General features: G+C 41.9%; 1 protein-coding gene across 1 annotated transcript; it reads right to left on the minus strand.

Annotated features, from left to right (window-relative positions):
• Positions 1-1,115: 1,115 nt before the first annotated feature.
• On the minus strand, positions 1,116-11,670 carry LOC148398411 (uncharacterized). Its single transcript, XM_088376396.1, has 4 exons — positions 11,351-11,670; positions 4,935-5,044; positions 4,627-4,845; positions 1,116-1,501 (listed from the first exon to the last, which is right to left on the minus strand). Exons 1-4 carry the CDS (start codon positions 11,668-11,670, stop codon positions 1,332-1,334), a joined length of 819 nt encoding a protein of 272 aa, XP_088232522.1. The 3' UTR covers positions 1,116-1,331.
• Positions 11,671-19,174: the final 7,504 nt, after the last annotated feature.

A 19,174-nucleotide genomic window follows, 5' to 3' on the forward strand; every position in this document is an offset into this window, starting at 1 on the left:
TACGTATAAACTGTCACAGTCTTAGCATGTCCACAAATATGATTAAAATATTGCTTTGCATTTCCCTGCAAACTCGACATGCCTGCACCGATGCTTTTTCTTCCTGCATTTGTTTAGAAGCATATTGAATGAGGGGTCAGTGGAGAACACCAACTTTTAATGAAATCATGTATGTGCGAGCTAAACCCAAGGACTTCCATGTTACGACAACATAAGGGGGAAAGAATCCATGCTGAGGATTGAGAGACAAACTGGGAATAGGTCATCAAGAATAATATTTACAAAATAAATAGTAGCCCTTCAAACGTGTTGGATGTAAATGTAGTTTGTTAGTTACGATTGGAAATACAACACAAAATACATATGTTTTTTTCTTTCATCCAGATGTTTTTGGGACAAAGAACACCTCGACAGTAGTCGGGATGCAGACTAGCACTTGTGCAGCAACAACAAATATTGTACTTACAGATGAGCTCCTGCCGACAGTTTAATAGAAATGCTAAATTGTCACTTCAATTGTATTAAAATACAAGGCTTGAATGCCAGAATAACCTATGAAAAGAGTTAGTTAAAGTCAAGAGTAGCAGTTGTGCAAATTATACAAACGTACAGATGCTAACCTGATAGCCGCTATTATTAAATAATGACAGATATCCTCTTCGCTGCTTTGCTATTTAGTGACTTGAGGGTAATTCAAACACTGGTACTTTGTGGTATTTATATGCAACTTAAAGGCCTTTTTCCTGGAATTTTCCTTTGAGACATTAAGTTAGATGCAAGCAAAGCTTTTTTTTTTTGGCTTTGTCACCGTCGGCTCGTGTTTTTCTGCTATTTTGTGTAATTTACTACAACCTAGCGAAAACCACTGTTGGTTGGAAATAACTCTGTTCAATATATCAACACATTCTAGAGCAAGTGTTGGCGTTGGATCAGCTGTACTGGTGACCGACTTTTTGAATTTGCTCATAGACGCTCCTAAGTCCCACATTACGGTGGAGGCTCATCACAAACAACCGGTAAGTGTAGGGGTTCACCCACAAATGGCTCCAGCCTTCTGTGTGAAAAGCAGTTCAGAAAATGAATGGAGTTGGATTGAGTTTGGAGAATGTACTGTATTGTCTTAGTAGAGGCATTATCATGTATTGTGGAACCAAATGTGAACATGTGTGACCATTTTTGCTTTGCGATCTCCAGACATTAGACGCATGAGCAGTATAGTACTATGTTTTGTGAAAGTAAACAAAAGCATTAAATATACGTATCAACACTTTATGAGTTCACACCAAACATTAAAGTTACTTCACTCATGTTACATTATTCACAAAATAAACCTAAGACACCATTTGGTCTTTCAGCAATGATTCAGAATATATCATGTCTGTATATTGTCTTCTTGCTGGCCTTTTTTCAGTGAAGAGGTAGCAGATCATACACCACACACTGTGTTCTGGAGCGATTTGAACGCCACTGCTGCTTCGAAAAGGTCTCAGTGCACAGGAGCCTGTCAACAGAATACAGTACAGTACAGAAAGTGACATTCTATTGACAATGCAGCAGTTAACCTAAAAAACAGTAACTACTGTCTTTGACCAGACACAATCATAGTGTGAGGGAGTGTATAGAGTTGTGTGTCCATTGATCGAACATAGTTGGCAAACTCCTATGATGACTGAAAACGGGGTTCATCTGGTTCCCTCCTGGGGTCTGGCATTATATTGGCAAGCGCCTGGTCGTCAGGCTTGTACCATGTGGGGCACAAAGGCAAAGTGGGGCCCCATTCACATGATGGGGCTCCACTGCTGGTGACACCAGCAAGACCATCTGTGAAGGGGCCATTAGTGCTTTGGAGCAACATGTGTTGCCATTCAATCAACATTTTTTCCCGCTCATTCCAGCAAGCCAACTCCAAACCACATTCTGCATGTGTTAAAACAGCGTAGTATTGGAGTAAAAGAATGATAGTACTAGACTGGCCAACAGTCCAGACCTGTCCCCCATTCAAAATGTGTGGAACATTATGATGAAAAACAAAATAACAGACACTCAGGACTGTTGAGCAAATCAAGCTGTACATCAAGTAAGAAGGGGAACAAATTGGACCTACATTCCCTCAACAATTAGCGCCCTATTTTGGTAGGCAGACGCCTGTGCATGCTGCGTAAAAACAGGTAGCAGGCCCATCTTTATTTTGTCTCGGTGCAAATCTTATCGCGTGTTTCGGACCATGATGCACCTCACTGAGCAATCCAAAGCTCAGAAAGTTGACTGCACTTGGCGTAGAATTGGGCGCATCTTCATTTTTGTGCCCTAACCCCTAACCCAGCCATGGGAAAACTATCGCCCGCGGGCCACATCCGGCCCACGGGGCCATTTATTCCGGCCCGCCAAACCTGAATAAATTGTTTTACTACACATTTTTTGGGGTCATTTTCCTTGCAATTACTATGTTTCCCCAATAGATGGGGAAGCGCCCACCCGCGCATTTACTCCCGGAAACCGTGTCAGAAAGCTCGGTGCACACTCACAAGTGCGTGTACGTACTAAGTAGTACAGACCCAGCGCACTCCGCGCTCTATTTACATCAGTGCCGAATTTCGAGTGTGGGCTGTGACGTTAGCATTCTCGTAATTCGCGCGCTGAGCTTTCAGATACAGTTTTACGCTAATGCCACCCACAAACCTTCCCCTGGAATCCTTCCATTAAAATGAGTTGCCCGAGGAAAAGAAAGGTGGACACTGAGTGCCGAGTGTTTAAAAAAACAGAGTGGACAATTTGGCTCGACCTACATGTGTGAGCAGACGTTCAGTCACATGAACGTCAATAAAGCCCGTCACAGAAGTAGGTTAACGGGCCGACACCTTGGCTCTATCGTAAGAATTACCATAACTAATTTTTCTCCAGACCATGATGCACTAGCAAAAAAGGGAAACCAACAATATTATTGATTTCTTTACTTTATTTAGATGTATTCTTTCACTGATTCTTCAAGATGATGTATTTGGTCAGAATGTTTGCCGTTTGATGTGATTTCGCCTCATTAGATAAACATATTTCATAAATCTGACCTGCAGACGCTGAAGTGATGGAAACTATTATTCATAAAAAGTGTTGTATTTAAGAAGAATGACTGATAGTAGTTTGTGGGTGAAATATTTTTTTAATGCTGTTAATAAATGCATTTGTTTTCAAAAAGCTTTTTTTTTTATATATCTATGCTTTGCTACCTACTAAAAGTAAAAACCTTTTATGCAATGACCTTTACATTACATCATTTCTTGTCACGATCGGGGTGGAAATGGAGCAGGGCGACCAAGTGCAGCTTGGACCAGGGTTTATTGAAGAACGCAAACTAACAGACTCGGCAACTGACATGACTTAACAAAACCTAACAACGAGACTGACCAAAAAGACGTGAAACAAAAAGACAGGGTGACATTACCAATGACAGGAACCAAAACGACATCATGACATGAACACACAACAATGATCCGAGGGGGAGTGAGGGGTAGACAGGACTCATATACACGACAGGTAACAAGAGGCAGGTGGGAATAATCAAACTCATCATGGGCACACAGGAAGGGAGGGGCGAGCACACAGACAAAAACCAAGACAACCGACACTTAGTGGAACAGCTGGGGCTAGGGCGTGACATTTCTATTACTTTACACAAACACTACATCCATCTGCTCCTGGTTCATCTTATCATTCTAGTGTAGTCAATTGAATATAAGATGAAAAGTATTTGAAAATCATTTTATTCTGGTTTTATTTACATTTGAGACAATAAAACTGAATTTGAATTGGAGTTTGCTGTCTTAATTATAACCATAGCAAAAAAAGTTTATTATACCAAATTCTGAATAATGAAATACATATTCTATCATTTATATTTATTTTATGTATAATTATTTCAGATGCGGTTCATTCATACATATATAAAGACATATCACTTTCTAAAGATAAAATTATTGAACAACTAATTACAGCATTCCTCAACTTGTACTCTGTTGGTCAGAGAGAAGCTCCCCTTTGAATTTCTCATACATATAATAAATGTCATAATTGACAAGTGAGCTTCTTCATTTCAAAATCTTGTCAAATTAATTTTGAAATAAAGTACTAGCTCACAATCCAACCACCTGGGATTAATAACCAATGAGATATAGATCATTTCAATAGGCATACAAATGAAAACAATACACCAAAACACTGCTCTCTGACATCCTGAAAAATAGCCATTTTTCCCAATGAGTAAATATTGCAACCATCTTAAACAAATTGAGGATTAAAGCCCACTATGGCCTCAAATCCCGCTCAGTGGATTAGTTCAACAGCAAAGATATTGATAAAATACCTTCATTCAGACATGTTGGAGAACCTACCTAACCTAGAACCTAACATAATATTACGCCGTAAATTTTTAGTCATATTTTTACAACTCACTCATGAATAACAATTTACGTGGCTGTGTGAATTAAATCTTAAACCAAGACTATTTAGCAAAAAATCAGAAATGTTTTGAAATTGACTGATCCTTTCACAAGCACCGTCGGATACTTGTCACAAATTAATCCCCTTTACCTTGACACTTTTTCATCCTTGTTATATAGAAAACATAATTACCAAGTAGGAGGTAAGCGGCAGCGCTGAGTGACAGGATGATAAGGAAGATCGAGCCTAGACCCAGATCTCCTATGGCACAGGCATTTGGACAAGCACAGGGACTCTCCACCCAGATTTGAAGGGGCTCCTCTGCTTTCAGCCTCTCGTCCAGAATAAAGGATGAAGACTCATTTGGATTACAGTGATAATGTACAATTGTCAATGGAAGTTCATCGGGCCCTGGGACAAGAGAACAAGAGTGGGTGGAGGCTGTCAAAGGAGTGGCTCAAGACTTCAAAACTAAACCCCAAAATTAGTCTGAAGCTCACCAAAGTAGGAGACGGAAAGTGTCCTCAGGGTGTCGTTGTAATGGAATTCGTTGCCGTTATGTCCACCAAAGCTGATATAGCGGTGAATGTATCTGTTGAACCTTTGATACCTGTTCTCACAGATAAAATACTAATACAGTGGAGCCTCGGTTTTCGAACGTCCTGGTTCTCGAAAAAATCGGTATTCGAACAAAAAATTTGAGATTGTTTTGCTTCGGATGTCGTACTAAATTCGGTTGTCGAACCTCGCGAGATGAGCCTAGAGGATCCGCATGCCAATTGACTCCGTTCGTTATTACTTTCTCGTTACTCTGAACTCTAATCATGCCTCCAAAGAAAGCAAGTGGGAGCAGTAAAGCCATCCTAAAACACAAAGACGCTCCCAAAGCAATGCGACACTGAGCGCCGGGCCGGCGTGCTGCGGTTGCGCGATCGGACCAAATTAAGCTCCCTGCGGACTGAGGTCCACTTAAATTTTGGAAAGTACATTAGGACTTTAAAGATACTTTCTAAATTTTAGCGACCGCTCTGTCACAATAATGCGACCAGTGCGCTGCAGTTGCGCGGTCGGTGGCGCGCTACCGTTGCGCGTTCGGCGGTGTGCTGCAGTTGCGCGATCGGACAAAATTAAGCTCCCTGCGCACTGAGGTCCACTTAAATTTTGGAAAGTATATCAGAACTTTAAAAATATTTTCTAAATTTCAGCGACGACTCTGACACAATACTGCGACCAGCGCGGTGCACGCTATGGTTGCGCGTTCGGCGGTGCGCTGCAGTTGCGCGATCGGACAAAAATGCGCAAACGAAAAAAAAACTTGAAAAAGATGAAGGAATGGGGTCGAAATACAAGTCCTGCCTAGCTACAAAAACAGATATGCTCAAACCTCATTGAATACAGTACATAAGCAGACAAGCATATTCACATATTAAATAAACAAAAGAAACATTTTAAGCATATAATTATACCTACACACCAAATCAATAAACAAGACATAACTAGACATTTTTGACAAGTGGTAATGAGAAAGGTTTTTATAACTTTATGATCTGATATATATATTTCTGAGCACTTTGAAATAACAAATGTTTTTTGATATATTGCCTGAATAGCTTAATGACCCTTAAGGAACTGTTTAATGCATGCCTGATGATTTTCTAAATCACGGACACTGGCAAAGTCGTCTAAAAATGTTCAGTACTTAATTGTATCTTATGTTTTGACTAATGCTAGACGCCAGTTTTCGATTACTACTGAACTTCTGGACAGAGGGAAATATTTTGCCTAACAAAGAAAAGATATGATTGAAAGCATGATTAAACTAAGAATATGATGACGTAAGCAAGTACATGGAGATCAAAAGAACAAACTTTGCATAGTCAGGGAACAGTTATAGATTAATGATGTCACAGCCAAAAGCTCACATAATTCTGTACAAAATGACAAAATTGAAAGAATGATGAAAGAATTAGGTGAGACAGTGTATGTGCAAAAATGAAGGAGAATGTTTACAGGAAGGTCACTTGGAGATAAAACCAGCAGGTGCCAGAGGGAGACAGCCCAGCCAAAGATGATCGTCAAGGCTGAAAGACGGAAAGGAAAACAACAGCCCCCACACATCGAATTGCCCATAATCAGCAACCAACCCCACAGAACCAGCTTTCACCGAACCAGCACCCACTCCCATGGAATCAGACTCTCCTGCGAACTTGACCCGCCCCAAAGACTCATCACCCATCAAACTCGGCCCACACTGGCATGTGCAACTGAATATAAACTGACCAAAAAACGTTGAATGTTGCCTTTTCTGAATGGAGACTTTCCGCTCTTGAAGGGCCCAGCGCTGTATTGTACTTTCCTGAAGACAGAGATTTCTGAACAAGAATTGTGATTGAACTCAACCAACCTGTGTAAGTCTAATTTCTGCTTCAGTGTCTTAGCATTTTCCTAAAGCTGAAGAAATCAAACGAGCACGCAGTGAGTAAATTGGATAACAGGTGATTGGCAATGGCTTTTGCCGTGAGGCGCAGATAGCGCACTCTCTAAATTGTGGACAAAATCCAACAAAGACGTTTATTTGCTTGGGACGGATTACATTTTTACCATTATTTGTAATGGGAAGACATGATTCGGAATTCGAACGATTTACTTCTCGAACAGCCTTCTTGAACGGATTGTGGTCAAAAACCGAGGCTCCACTGTATTTTATATTTTGAAGCATGTGTAACATTTTGCAGTTGAACCTTGTTTACAATATTCGATCTCCCAAAATGTGCCCTGCGATTGGCTGGCAACCAGTTCAGGGTGTCCCCCTCCTACTGCCCGATGACGGCTTTGATAGGCTCCAGCACGCCCGCGACCCCCGTGGGGACAGAGCAGTACAGAAAATGGATGGATGGATATCTCCCAAAATGTGTGTAGGGGATATTAGAAAAACAGTCATTTTTTAACATTGTTTTGAACATACATTCTGAGAGGCGTGTCCATTCAATGCAGTGTTTACACCAAACAGCACAATTTAATGAGATGAAAAACACATCTTTACTTGTGTTTTAGAGTAATGAAGAACTGTACTGACACGTGCTTGTAGTGCAGGGGTGTTAAAACTACTAAGACAAACAATTTATAAATCAAATAGTTACAATACCCTGTGACCAATACTTTGACCCTAACATCTTTCCATTCCAGAAGTAAGATTGGTTTCTTCCACTCTGTGCCATCTGGCCATGTGCCAGCCCTGCTACACTTTGGTTCTTCAAATGGTGTCACCAACATCTGGAGCTCTATCGTGTTTTGTACGTTTTTGTATTACATTTTAAAAAACATTTTGACCTGAGCAAGGATTGTCGGTACAATAGCGCACAATGTGTTTTAATTTGGTTAAGAGATGTTGTCTGGTGATAGTACAATTCTATTAAAATATATGTTGTTTTATTTTCAGAAGTGATCGAAAAATGTGCACTACTGGTTTGTAAAAAGTATAGTGTGTGTGTGTGTGTGTGTGTGTGTGTGTGTGTGTGTGTGTGTGTGTGTGTGTGTGTGTGTGTGTGTGTGTGTGTGTGTGTGTGTGTGCGTGCGCGCACGCGCGTGCACGCGTACTTGCGAGTGTGGGTACGTCCGTGCGTGCGTGTGTGTGCGTGAGACCAAAAAAAAAAAAAAAAGATGTGAAGCGCTTTGAGGGCTTTAACAGGTGGAAGAAAACAGTATACACGTAGAAGACTATTTATAGATCTTTGTGCCTTAAAGAGTGAAAGTTTACCCCGGATTGCTCTTGTTTTGATTATGAATACTCTTGTTTTGATTATGAATGTACTATGAATGCGCGGAGTCTCCATTGCCACAGTAACGTCTCAGACGGAGCTAATACATGTGTATAGGGCGGCCCCTGATGGGCATCTGCGATTTAACAGCTGCATAGTCTCAAGGACAGATTAAATAAAACATTACCGAGGCCCTTGAAAACGGAAAAGATAATAGGCAGCATAAAAAATATACCAAAAGAATATTTTCTTTGTACATTTTGACACTGGCTACACTGATCAACCTTTTTTTAAAATCAGAGATTGCTGAATTGAATCTGCTCAGTACATAAGATTTTCTTCATCATCATTTACATCATCTAACAATAATATAGTTGGTTATCAATTATGATATGTATTAATATTTATGAATTAAGGGTTGGTTAATCAACATTAGTTATTAATTACAACGCATGATAAGATCTTTATTGTGCAAGCTTTTATAGGTCAAATTTAACACCAAAAAAAAGGAATCAAAAACATGATTGATTGATGAACATGTTCAGTCCACGTGTGGATTTATTTGATGACCAAAAAACATGGTTTGCAATGATTCATTGGATAGAATAAACATTCTCTTAAGTCCTACCAACCAAGAGTGACAAAAATAACGTCAAAATCTCATTGCATGCATTGTATCTAGCAGCAAAGAGCACTGGAGGTCAGCAGTTTTCTTGATGGATTTAGCAAGTTTTCTGAATATTCTGGCAACATTTGCCTCAAAACGTTTCATAATTTTTTAGGTGTCTCAAACAATTAAACACTTTTTTCCCTCTGAATCAGTGATTTTCAATTGGTTGGTCGAGACCCATATTTGGGTTGTAAAAGATTGGGAATTTTCTTGTTTATCTGTGTATCACCCCAGGGTTTTGTTTTGTCTTAACAGGTTTCCAAGAGGTTTTTTGCCTTATTTACTTATTTTCTGAAGAAATGTTATATGAATATGTGATATTCAATAAATTGCTTCATCATATCTTAACAAATACAGTAGAACTCAGCTTTTGGCTAGTGGATGTCATAGCTAGCAATATGATTTTAAAACTACATTTACAAAGGGAACACACTGTAAATGTTTTTTCAGAGGTTATTTTTTAAAGAAAACTAAACAAAAACTCTTTGCTGTCCCTAACCTTTATGAAATGGCTTGCAACTTTGCAAGAATGGGAAGATGTAATTCCTTCCCACCCCTCTCTTCATCCGAGTGTCCAAGACATGCAGCCGCAAATCCAATGACACGACTATGAATTCGATTATCGAACTGTGGCCTAGGGTTTCCTAATGCCAAGTGCACATATGGACAACCTTATGGTTGAATATGGTGTTCATAATGGACAAACCATATCGAGCATAGAAGCCCAGTAACAGAACACCACTTCGGGGCCGTTCCTCCCAATCACGCCCTCGAGATCTCACTGTTATTGCCTACGTGAGCATTGAAGTCACTCAGCGGAACGATAGAGTCTCAAAAACGAACACTGCAATATTTCTAAGGACTTCTCATCCACCAGGGTGAACCCCAATGTACAGACACCGGGGGCAATAAGTATGCCCACACCTGCTCTGCATCTTTCACCGTGGGCAACTCCAGAGTGGAAAAGAGTCCAACCACTCTCAAAAGGGCTGGCACCAGAGCCCAAACTGTTTGCAGAGGTGAGTCTGAGCCTAGTCGGATCTTATCTGCCTCACACAGCAGCTTGGACTCCTTTCACTCCAGAGAGGTGGCATTCCATGTCCCTATAGCTAGTTTCTGTATCTGGTGATTGGACCTCCAAGGTCCCCATCTTTGGCTGCCGACCAGCTCACATTGCATCCGATCCCTTTGAGCCCATGGCAAGGGGGACCAATGTTGCCTTTACGGGCTGTGCCCGGCCAGGCCCCATGGGTGAAGGCCTGGCTACCAGACGCTCGTCTTCAAGCCCCACCTCCAAGCCTGGCTCCAGAGGGGGCCCAGGTGACCCACGTCTGGGCAAGGGGGCATGGAATCCATCTTTATTAATCGTCATCAGGGATCTGTGAGCCGTGCTTTGTCCGGCACCTCACCTCGGACCCTTTTGCCACGGGTGACCCTGCCAGGGGCATAAAGCCCCAGACAACTTAACTTCCAGCATCATTGGGAAATGCAAACCCACCACGGTAAGGTGACGACTCATGGAGTGCATTTTGTGTTGCAAAATTTACTTGAAACTAAAATTGTGCAATCAATCGAACTTCAACTATGATTTAAATTTACAATCCACAATTACAAATTTGGCTTAATCTTAAGAAAAATGGACAAAGATTATTTATAAGTGTAAGTAAACCATAATGCACTACGTTTATTTATGCAAGGGAACCAAACATCCATTTTCTGTACCGCTTTTCCCCACAGGGGTTGCGGATGTGCTGGAGCCCATCCCAGCAGTCATCGGGCAGTAGGTGGAACTAGCACCCAGAGAAAACCCACGCAGGCACGGGGAGAAGATAGAAACTCCACGCAGGGAGGACCGGAGGTGGAATCAAACCCGTAACCTCTGAACTATGAGGCGGATGTGTGAACCAGTGCTTCACCGTGCCACCCCAGCATTTAGACCTTTTTTTAAACTTTAACAAAATTTAAATTTTTTCTTGCAAAAGGAACTTGCAGTTTTTCGAATAATTATTTTTGTCTTATTATTCTTTTACACATTTAAACATTTTCTTTTTGTACCAAAAAACTACATGATCATTTGAATATGTATGATTTCAGTTATTACTAAAATAATCAATTTATAATTGAGCATCACTACTCGATATGTTAAATGACCACAGTTAAAATCATATTAATCTAGGTACACATATACATCATACAATAAATATAAAGAAAGCAGGGTGTTGTTTGGCTTTTAAACATAAAGTATATATGTGATGGAAAATAAACTTAAATCATTGTGGTCCATTTGAGAACTTCCAGCATACAAAATCTACTGAATGTGATTTGTAATTAGGGACTGACATCATCCAGTGGCAACTTCATTGAGCAGCTTTAGGCTACAAAGTTTTGCTTGTTTTCTTGAAAATTAGATGCCAACATTGACGGAGAGACTGTAAAATAACATAAAATGTGTTTTATATGATTGCTGGCATTTTGACAGTGGAAATACCTGACAATGAGGCATGCTGCAACGCTGGTACAGTCACTTCCTGTCAGGTCCTCCGGCTGTGAGAAAGGCTGGCAGGGGCTGAAGGTCAGCAGGAACTCAGCGTTGATGGGCCCATCATCTGCATGGAGAGGCTTCATCCGCCCTAGGAAACCATCTGCATCTCCCATAGCTTGCAGGTTTATCACCCCACTGCCATCCTTCATGATGCATTTGCAGTTGTTGACTCTGAAGCAGCCGGTCTTCTTGGCAGAGGCCAGATGTGGACACACAAATGTGGGGAACACGCTAAAACAGACAGACAGTCTGAGGAGAGCGCTCATGGTGGTTGTGTGTCCCGGAGAGTTGGACAATGACAAACTGTGTGCTGTTGGTAAAATGATGGGCTGTTGACAGTACGGTGTTACTCAGAAAGTAATTAGAATAAAGGTGACTGTCATTGCAAACATTCCCCAAGTCCACTTTGCTCACAACAGCATATTTCAAACAGTGTTCTGGTCACTGGCAACATCTGACCACATATAGACAAATTTATTCTCTTAATATGTGACTGCTGACAGCTTAGGGGGCTGTGAAGTTTTGATGCAATATTTTGGTGGGAAAGCAAGTTGGCTAGGTTCTGTGCTGTATATTAGCAGGGGCCGATACAAAATATCGTAAAGAAAATTTGGGAGTTAAATTCCGATTTAAAATATACATTATCATGAAAAAGTGTTTTCCATCCTCTGGAACGTTGAGCTTTTTGCGTATTTCCCCCTCTATTATTTAAGATCATTAAACAAACATAAATACCACACAAAGGCAACCCAAACTGACAAAATGCAGTTTTTAGACTGTGATTTGATTTATTAATGTAAACAAATTCAAAGCCTCCTGGCCCTCTGTGGAAAAGTGCAACCTTGTTAAAACATAATTAAACTATGACTAATGATAATTTTTGAAAAGCTGAGTTCGTTTTCACCCACCACACCCAAGCTCACTTATTTCCAGACATTTTTCAATTAAGAAATCCTTAAAAGCCTGTCTGGTTGAGGAATAAAGTAATTGACTCTGGAAAGAGTTACAAAGTCATTGCCAAAGTTTTGGGACTCCAGTAAACCATGGTGAGAGCCAGGATCCACAAATGGAGAAATGAGTGAGCAGCGGTGAACTTTACCAGGTGACTCGTTTACTCAGGTGACCAAAAAAAAAAAAAACCCTGAATAGGAAATTCAGTTTTAATTTAAGCAAACTGTTACATTTCAAAATGCAATGTACTACACATGTCAAATTAGCTTTTATGAGTTATGCACACCCAGGATAATGTGGTTTCTTTAGGTGCAAATGAAATTGTACTTGTATCAAGGACATTTATTTGTACTTGTACGAAAGAAATATGGGGGGGGGGATTCTTAGAAAAACACAACTTGAAGGTGTGTGAAATCTTTTTTTTTTTATCTGTACAAATTACACCTCCGGCCCTCCCTGTGTGGTGTTTGCATGTTCTCACCGTGCTTGCGTGGGTTTTCCTCCCACATCCCAAAAACATGTTTGGTATGCCGATTGAGCACTCCAAATTGCCCATAGGTGTGAGTGAGAATGCGGATGGTTGTTCGTCTCTGTGTGCCCTGCGATTGGCTGGCAACCAGTTCAGGGTGTACCCCGCCTACTGCCCGATGACGGCAGGGATAAGCTACAGCATGCCCGTGACTGCCGTGGGGAAAAGCGGTACCTAGAAGATGGATGGATGGATGGATGGATGGATGGATGGATGGATGGATGGATGGATGGATGGATGGATGGATGGATGGATGGATGGATGGATGGATGGATGGATGGATGGATGGATGGATGGATGGATGGATGGATGGATGGATGGATGGATGGATGGATGGATGGAAATGAATGTACTTTGGTATGACCCGGCCGAGGTTTGAACCCACAACCTTCCAGTCTCCAGGTTTGTGGGTTCAAACCCCGGCTGGGTCATACCAAAGACTATAAAAAGGGGACCCACTGCCTCCCTGCTTGGCACTCAGCATTAAGGGTTGGAATTGGGGGGTTAGATGATTCCCGAGCGCGGCACCGCTGCTGCTCACTGCTCCCCTCTCCAGGGGATGGATTAAAATCACACGGGGATGGGTTAAATGCAGAGGACAAATTTCACCACGCCCAGATGTGTGTGTGACAATCATTGGGTCTTTAATCTTTAATCTTGTACAAAATGGAGTTTGTCGATGTAGAAAGTTTCATGTGTGAAAACAACAATTCTAGTAGGTAGGAAAGACGACTTGTGTTCTGGAAATAAATTTTATACTTGAACAAAATGTTTTTGTTTTAATGTTTTAATGGCTCTCGTCACCACTCGGAGTGTTCGTTTGCTGCTACTGAACGGACACGTGACTTACGCACCAAATATCTAGCTAGAAATCACACTTTTGTATCAAAGTAATGAAAGCTTGGTAAACAAAACAAACTTGTCAAATTAGAAAAATGGTCTAGCTGCACAAGGCAGCTATAAAAAGAGTTTAGTTTGCTCAGCCCACCCTTTACAACAAGTCAGTCCAACCAGACGGGCCATCAGCAGGGCAGACTAACTAAAAACAAAGTAATCTATTGCAAACATAAGGACAGCAGGTGGCTGTAGAAAGCATTGTATAAAATAAACAAAAATACAATAATTAAAGACATACAAAAACAATTCCAAAACTTAATTAATCGTCATTAAGTACTACTAAAAACAATAAAAAGCTGTAGCTGTGCGTCGTAGACACCCCCACACTCAATACTGCTTACAAACTCCCACTCCTTGGCACCAGCTCGTTATAATTCCTACAGTAAGTGTTAAAACCAAACATTCCCACTACACACAAACATGATAAGCACTACATAAAAACTCAGATAGACCATTTCAAACCTGCAACATGGTGTGTCCATAGCGTGAGCCCAGCATTCAACTTGGAACTCCATTTGATTTGATTTGTTTATTTCGGCAAGTACATAGTCAATACACTTATTACAACTTCATTTCACATTTTGTTTTACATGACGTATCGAAAAGGGAAGCGGGTTGAAGCAATTCTGCTTATCAAGTCCCGTCCCAATTTCAACCAAGAATTTCACTGCCAGACACACAATCTACATTACTACCTATAATACCATCATAGCCAAGAAGAGAAAGAAACAAAGAAACTGAATTTGATTTGAATATAGCAATGACTAGTTAACTGGAAGTTTGATAACAATTGATAGCAATTTGATTTGAATAGCAGCATTGACAGATTAATTGAGTTATAACATATTTTAACAGTTTGACCTGAATACAACAGTAACAATTTATCAATTCCAAAAGAGTTGGAGTCACAATCTCGCAGGCACCCCGGGCACTGTCCCCAGCAACAGGCGGCACTTGCACCAACCATTGTCGTCTCCCACGCTGGCCTCCTGTTGCTTGACCATTTTCTTATCGAGTTCAGACATCTCTCTCGGCAGTCTGAACTGAACCGTTATCCCATTTAACGCTGAATAATCAAAGGCTACAGTGACCCCTTTGGGTGCCACATGCTACATTTATTTTCTAGTCCACAATTGGTCGCCAATTTTTTTTCCCCCCACTGTGGACCGCACTTCACGCACACGAGTGTGCAATCGGGGAGAGCAATGTTATAACGCAAAATAAACACGTATCCACTGTTAATGTTGTTTTCACCAATATTGACGAATTATTTTTGAAGGTGTCAGTGAATCATTGGAAGGCCGCTCTCCGTGCGTGGTAATCACCTCTCTCCGTAACTCCACATTTTAAGTGCGTCTTTTGACATATATATTTTTTTCCTTCTTGGGAATAGCCTTTGGTGTTAAATCCTCACTGAGCCCTTTCCTCATTGCAAAGAAACTATCAGAATACATCTATTTCTTTTTATTATTATTATTATTATCATTATTATTATTATTATTATTATTATTATTATTATTATTATGTTATTATTCTTATTCTTTTTATGGGCCATGTTTGAGCATGCCAAACAAGGAATTTGACTTTGGTACATCTCAGCCTCTATCCAACATTTAGGTGACTAACAACACTCAGGACATGTGCGAAAATTGACAAATATTCTCAAACATCCCCTGATCTTAAACTCCCAGGAGGGCAAGGAAAAACTCAAAACTCCTACTAGGGGAAATGAGAAACCTTGAGAAGACACCACAGATGGGAGGATCCCTCTTCCAGGATGAAAAGGCTGCAATGGATGCAGAGAGGACACATAGTACAAACAGTGTAGACAATTCAAAAAAGGTGTGGAGAGCAGGATGTTATTGCACAGTAATGACTCTGAGACTCTAAGAGTGGTGTGAGCTCATCAGAGCGACAGCCTGGGGGAAGAAGCTGTCTCTGTGTCTGCTGGTTTTGGCGTACAGTGCTCTGTAACGCCGTCCGGAGGGGAGTAGTTCGGACACTGCAACCTGCGTGAGAAGGGTCTGTAGAGATGTTACTTGCACGTTTCCTGGTCCTGGACAGGTACAAGTCCTGGATCGATGGGAAGTTGGTTCCGATTATCTTTTCTGCAGTCTTGATTGTCCATCGCAGTCTATTCTTGTCTTGTTTGGTGGTCGATCCAAACCAGACAGTGATGGAGGTGCAGATGATAGACTGGATGATGGCAGTATAAACGGTCTTCAGCAGCTCCTGTGGCAGGTTCAACTTCCTGAGCTGTCTCAGAAAATACAGCCTCTGCTGGGCCTTCTTCCAGACAGAGTCTATGTGGCTGGTCCATTTCAGGTCCCGAGAGATTGTGGATGTCAGGTCTAAACACCACCAGACATTAATCCACATGCTGGAAACAAAGAGGAGAAGACAACCAGTATTCCTTTTGCTCGCAAGGAGAATTATGTAGAAGGCTCAGTTACAGTCCTCCACCAATTCTGAGCTCCTCTTCCGCTATCTCCTCTTTTTATTTTGGGTTGTAAAGGGAAATGTGCTTTTGGGAGTTTGCAAACATATTTTTAAGGTTGTGTTAAACTTATAATCATATTAATATCTAGTATTGGAGTGCTCGTGTGGATTGGTGGGGGCCGAGGAATGTGCAGGCAAACTGCATGAACTTGTTTTCTTCGAAGTGTTGTGGAATAGGCCCGGATAGGGAGTACCGGAGGAGACCATCTCAAGGTCGGTGAGGAACGAGAACAACAGCACGTCTATGAGACCGGCCTTCGAGGGGAAAACCCAACCACCTGACCTCAGCGATAGCGCCGACGCGGGGAGGAGATGGCCGTCGACCAATCATCTCACAATATTTTGCATGCTTTAATATTCATATTGTGTTTCTTTAAAACTGGGCAACCCGGAAGAATGTGTCGTCTTTTGGTGGTCACAAAAACGCACGAGTTTTAGTGTGAGGGACCCGGGATCCAGGCCTGTATTAGTGCGCTTTGTCAGGAATAAATAATTGGTAAATTTGGTCTAATTGATCTACTGGTCTTCTCTTTGACAGAACGAACTCGCAAAATTGTTAGGTGCGCCAGTGTGTGGATTAGGACATTGCAATTTATGTGTTAAGTGTTGATCGCAATTTGGAGTCAGATCAATAACTAAAATCCGTAACCTAACAGTTGCCCTGGTTACAAGAGGCGTTGCTACAGCAGTGGGGGGGGAGATTGTGGCTGTAGCAACGCTGATTAACTAGCTAACAATGTTGTGTGGTGTGAGGCCGCATGGCCTTGGCCGATTCGTGACCCCAGGAATGCAGAGTCTGTTCTTAGGTGGTTGGCAGCCTCGTTCTCGGCTGCGATCTCCAAACCTGGATGCCGTGTCCCTGTAAAACAGTGCTCTAGACCAGGGGTCTCAAACATGGCCCGCATGCCAATTGCGGCCCTCGGGACAATATTTTGCGGCCCCCTGCGTGACATCTAAGCTGTGTGTTAGTGCGGCCCGCGCATTTCTTTTCGCACATGCATCTGGCCGTTTTACTTTTTTTGACACGTATGGGCTCCCGTAGCTCAGGCTCGTGACAACTGGGCGAATTAGCAATTGGCTAATTGGCGAATTAGCACTTTGACATGTTTGAATGAGTGAGTGGAGGGAAATATCTTGTCACTGTCACCTAGTGCTGTACATTGTTTGTCAGCCCCCGTCATGTCTGTTTCAAAACCTGCCGTGAAGAGAAAAGTTGCGGATGAGCACAGGCAATTTCAGGAGAAGTGGGTGGCGGAATATTTTTTTGTTGAGCACAGGAACGTCGCAACCTGTCTAATATGCAGCTGCATAAAGTTGCTGTTAACAAAGAGTTTAACATCAGAAGTCATTACTCAACTAAACATGCTGAGGAGTATGCAAAATACCTGGGAGATGAGCGAGAGGATCGGGTCGCCAAACTTAAATCATCTCTACTGAGGCAACAAGTTTTTTTCAAAAAAACAAGCAAAGAGAACGAAGCGGCTGTGAAAGCTATCTATGTTGTGAGTGAAATGATAGCAAAAGCTGGAAAGCCCTTCAAAAACGGTGAGTTTGTAAAACAGTGCATGATCCAGGCTGCAAGTATTGTCTGCCCGGTAAAAAAGGAGCTGTTTTGTAACATCAGTATTTCCGCCAACACAGTGGCAGAGCGTATTTCTGATTTGTCGGGTAACGTTAACGATCAACTGCGTGAGGAAGCTAAACATTTCCACTCATACTCGCTGGCTCTTGATGAGAGCACAGACATCACTGACACGGCGCAGCTTGCAATATATCTCCGTGGTGTTGACAACAATTTTGAAGTTACGGAGGAGTTGCTCTCAGTGATTCCAATGCATGGCCAGACCACCGGTCAGGAGATATTCCGACAGCTGTGTGATTCCATTGAGGATGCCGGCTTACAATGGAAACGTTTGGCCGGAATAACTACCAACGGAGCGCCATCAATGACGGGGAGAAAAAACGGACTTGTAGCACTTGTTCAAAGAAAACTGGAAGAGGAGGGTGTGGAGGATGCCATTGCTTTGCACTGCATTATCCATCAGCAGGCCCTTTGCAGCAAAATCCTGGGGTTTGACAAGGTGATGTCTGACGTCGTGAAAATGATCAACCATATCAGATCCAGGGCTTTAAAGCCCGCGACTTTTTGGCATAAATAGAGTCGGAATATGAGGACGTGCTCTACTTTACCGAGGTATGTTGGCTCAGCAGGGGGAAAGTCTTGAAGAGGTTTTTTGAGTTGAGAGAAGAGGTGAAAGCCTTCATCGAGAAGGATGGGATGCCTGTTCCTATGCTAAGTGATCCTAAATAGCTGATGGACTTAGCTTTTCTTGTTGACATCACACAGGAGTTGAATGTACTGAATAAGAAGTTACAAGGCCAGGGCCAGCTTTTCAGTGCTGCATATGACAATGTCAGAGCATTCTCCAGGAAACTTGTGTTATGGAAAGCCCACCTTTCTCAGAAAAACCTCTGCCATTTCCCAGCTTGCAAGATACTCGTGGATTCAGGCACAGCATTCAGTGGTGAGAAGTATGCTGATACCATTGGGAACCTACAAGAAGAATTTGATCACAGGTTTGCAGACTTCAAGACACACAGAGCCACTTTTAACATTTTTGCTGACCCCTTCTTTTTTGATGTTGAGGATGCCCCCCCTGTTCTGCAGATGGAGCTAATTGACCTGCAGTGCAATACTGAACTCAAAGCCAAGTTCAGGGAAGTGAGTGGAAGAACAGTGGAGCTTGGACAATTTTTGAGAGAACTGCCCCCCAGCTTCCCTGAGCTTTCCAGGATGTTCAAGCGGACCATGTGCCTTTTTGGCAGCACCTATCTGTGTGAAAAGCTCTTCTCCACAATGAACTTCAATAAATCAAAGTACAGGTCCAGAATTA

Source organism: Syngnathus floridae, chromosome 5, assembly GCF_059516105.1.
Source record: "Syngnathus floridae isolate MCC-2025c chromosome 5, RoL_Sflo_1.0, whole genome shotgun sequence".
NCBI lineage: Eukaryota > Metazoa > Chordata > Actinopteri > Syngnathiformes > Syngnathidae > Syngnathus > Syngnathus floridae.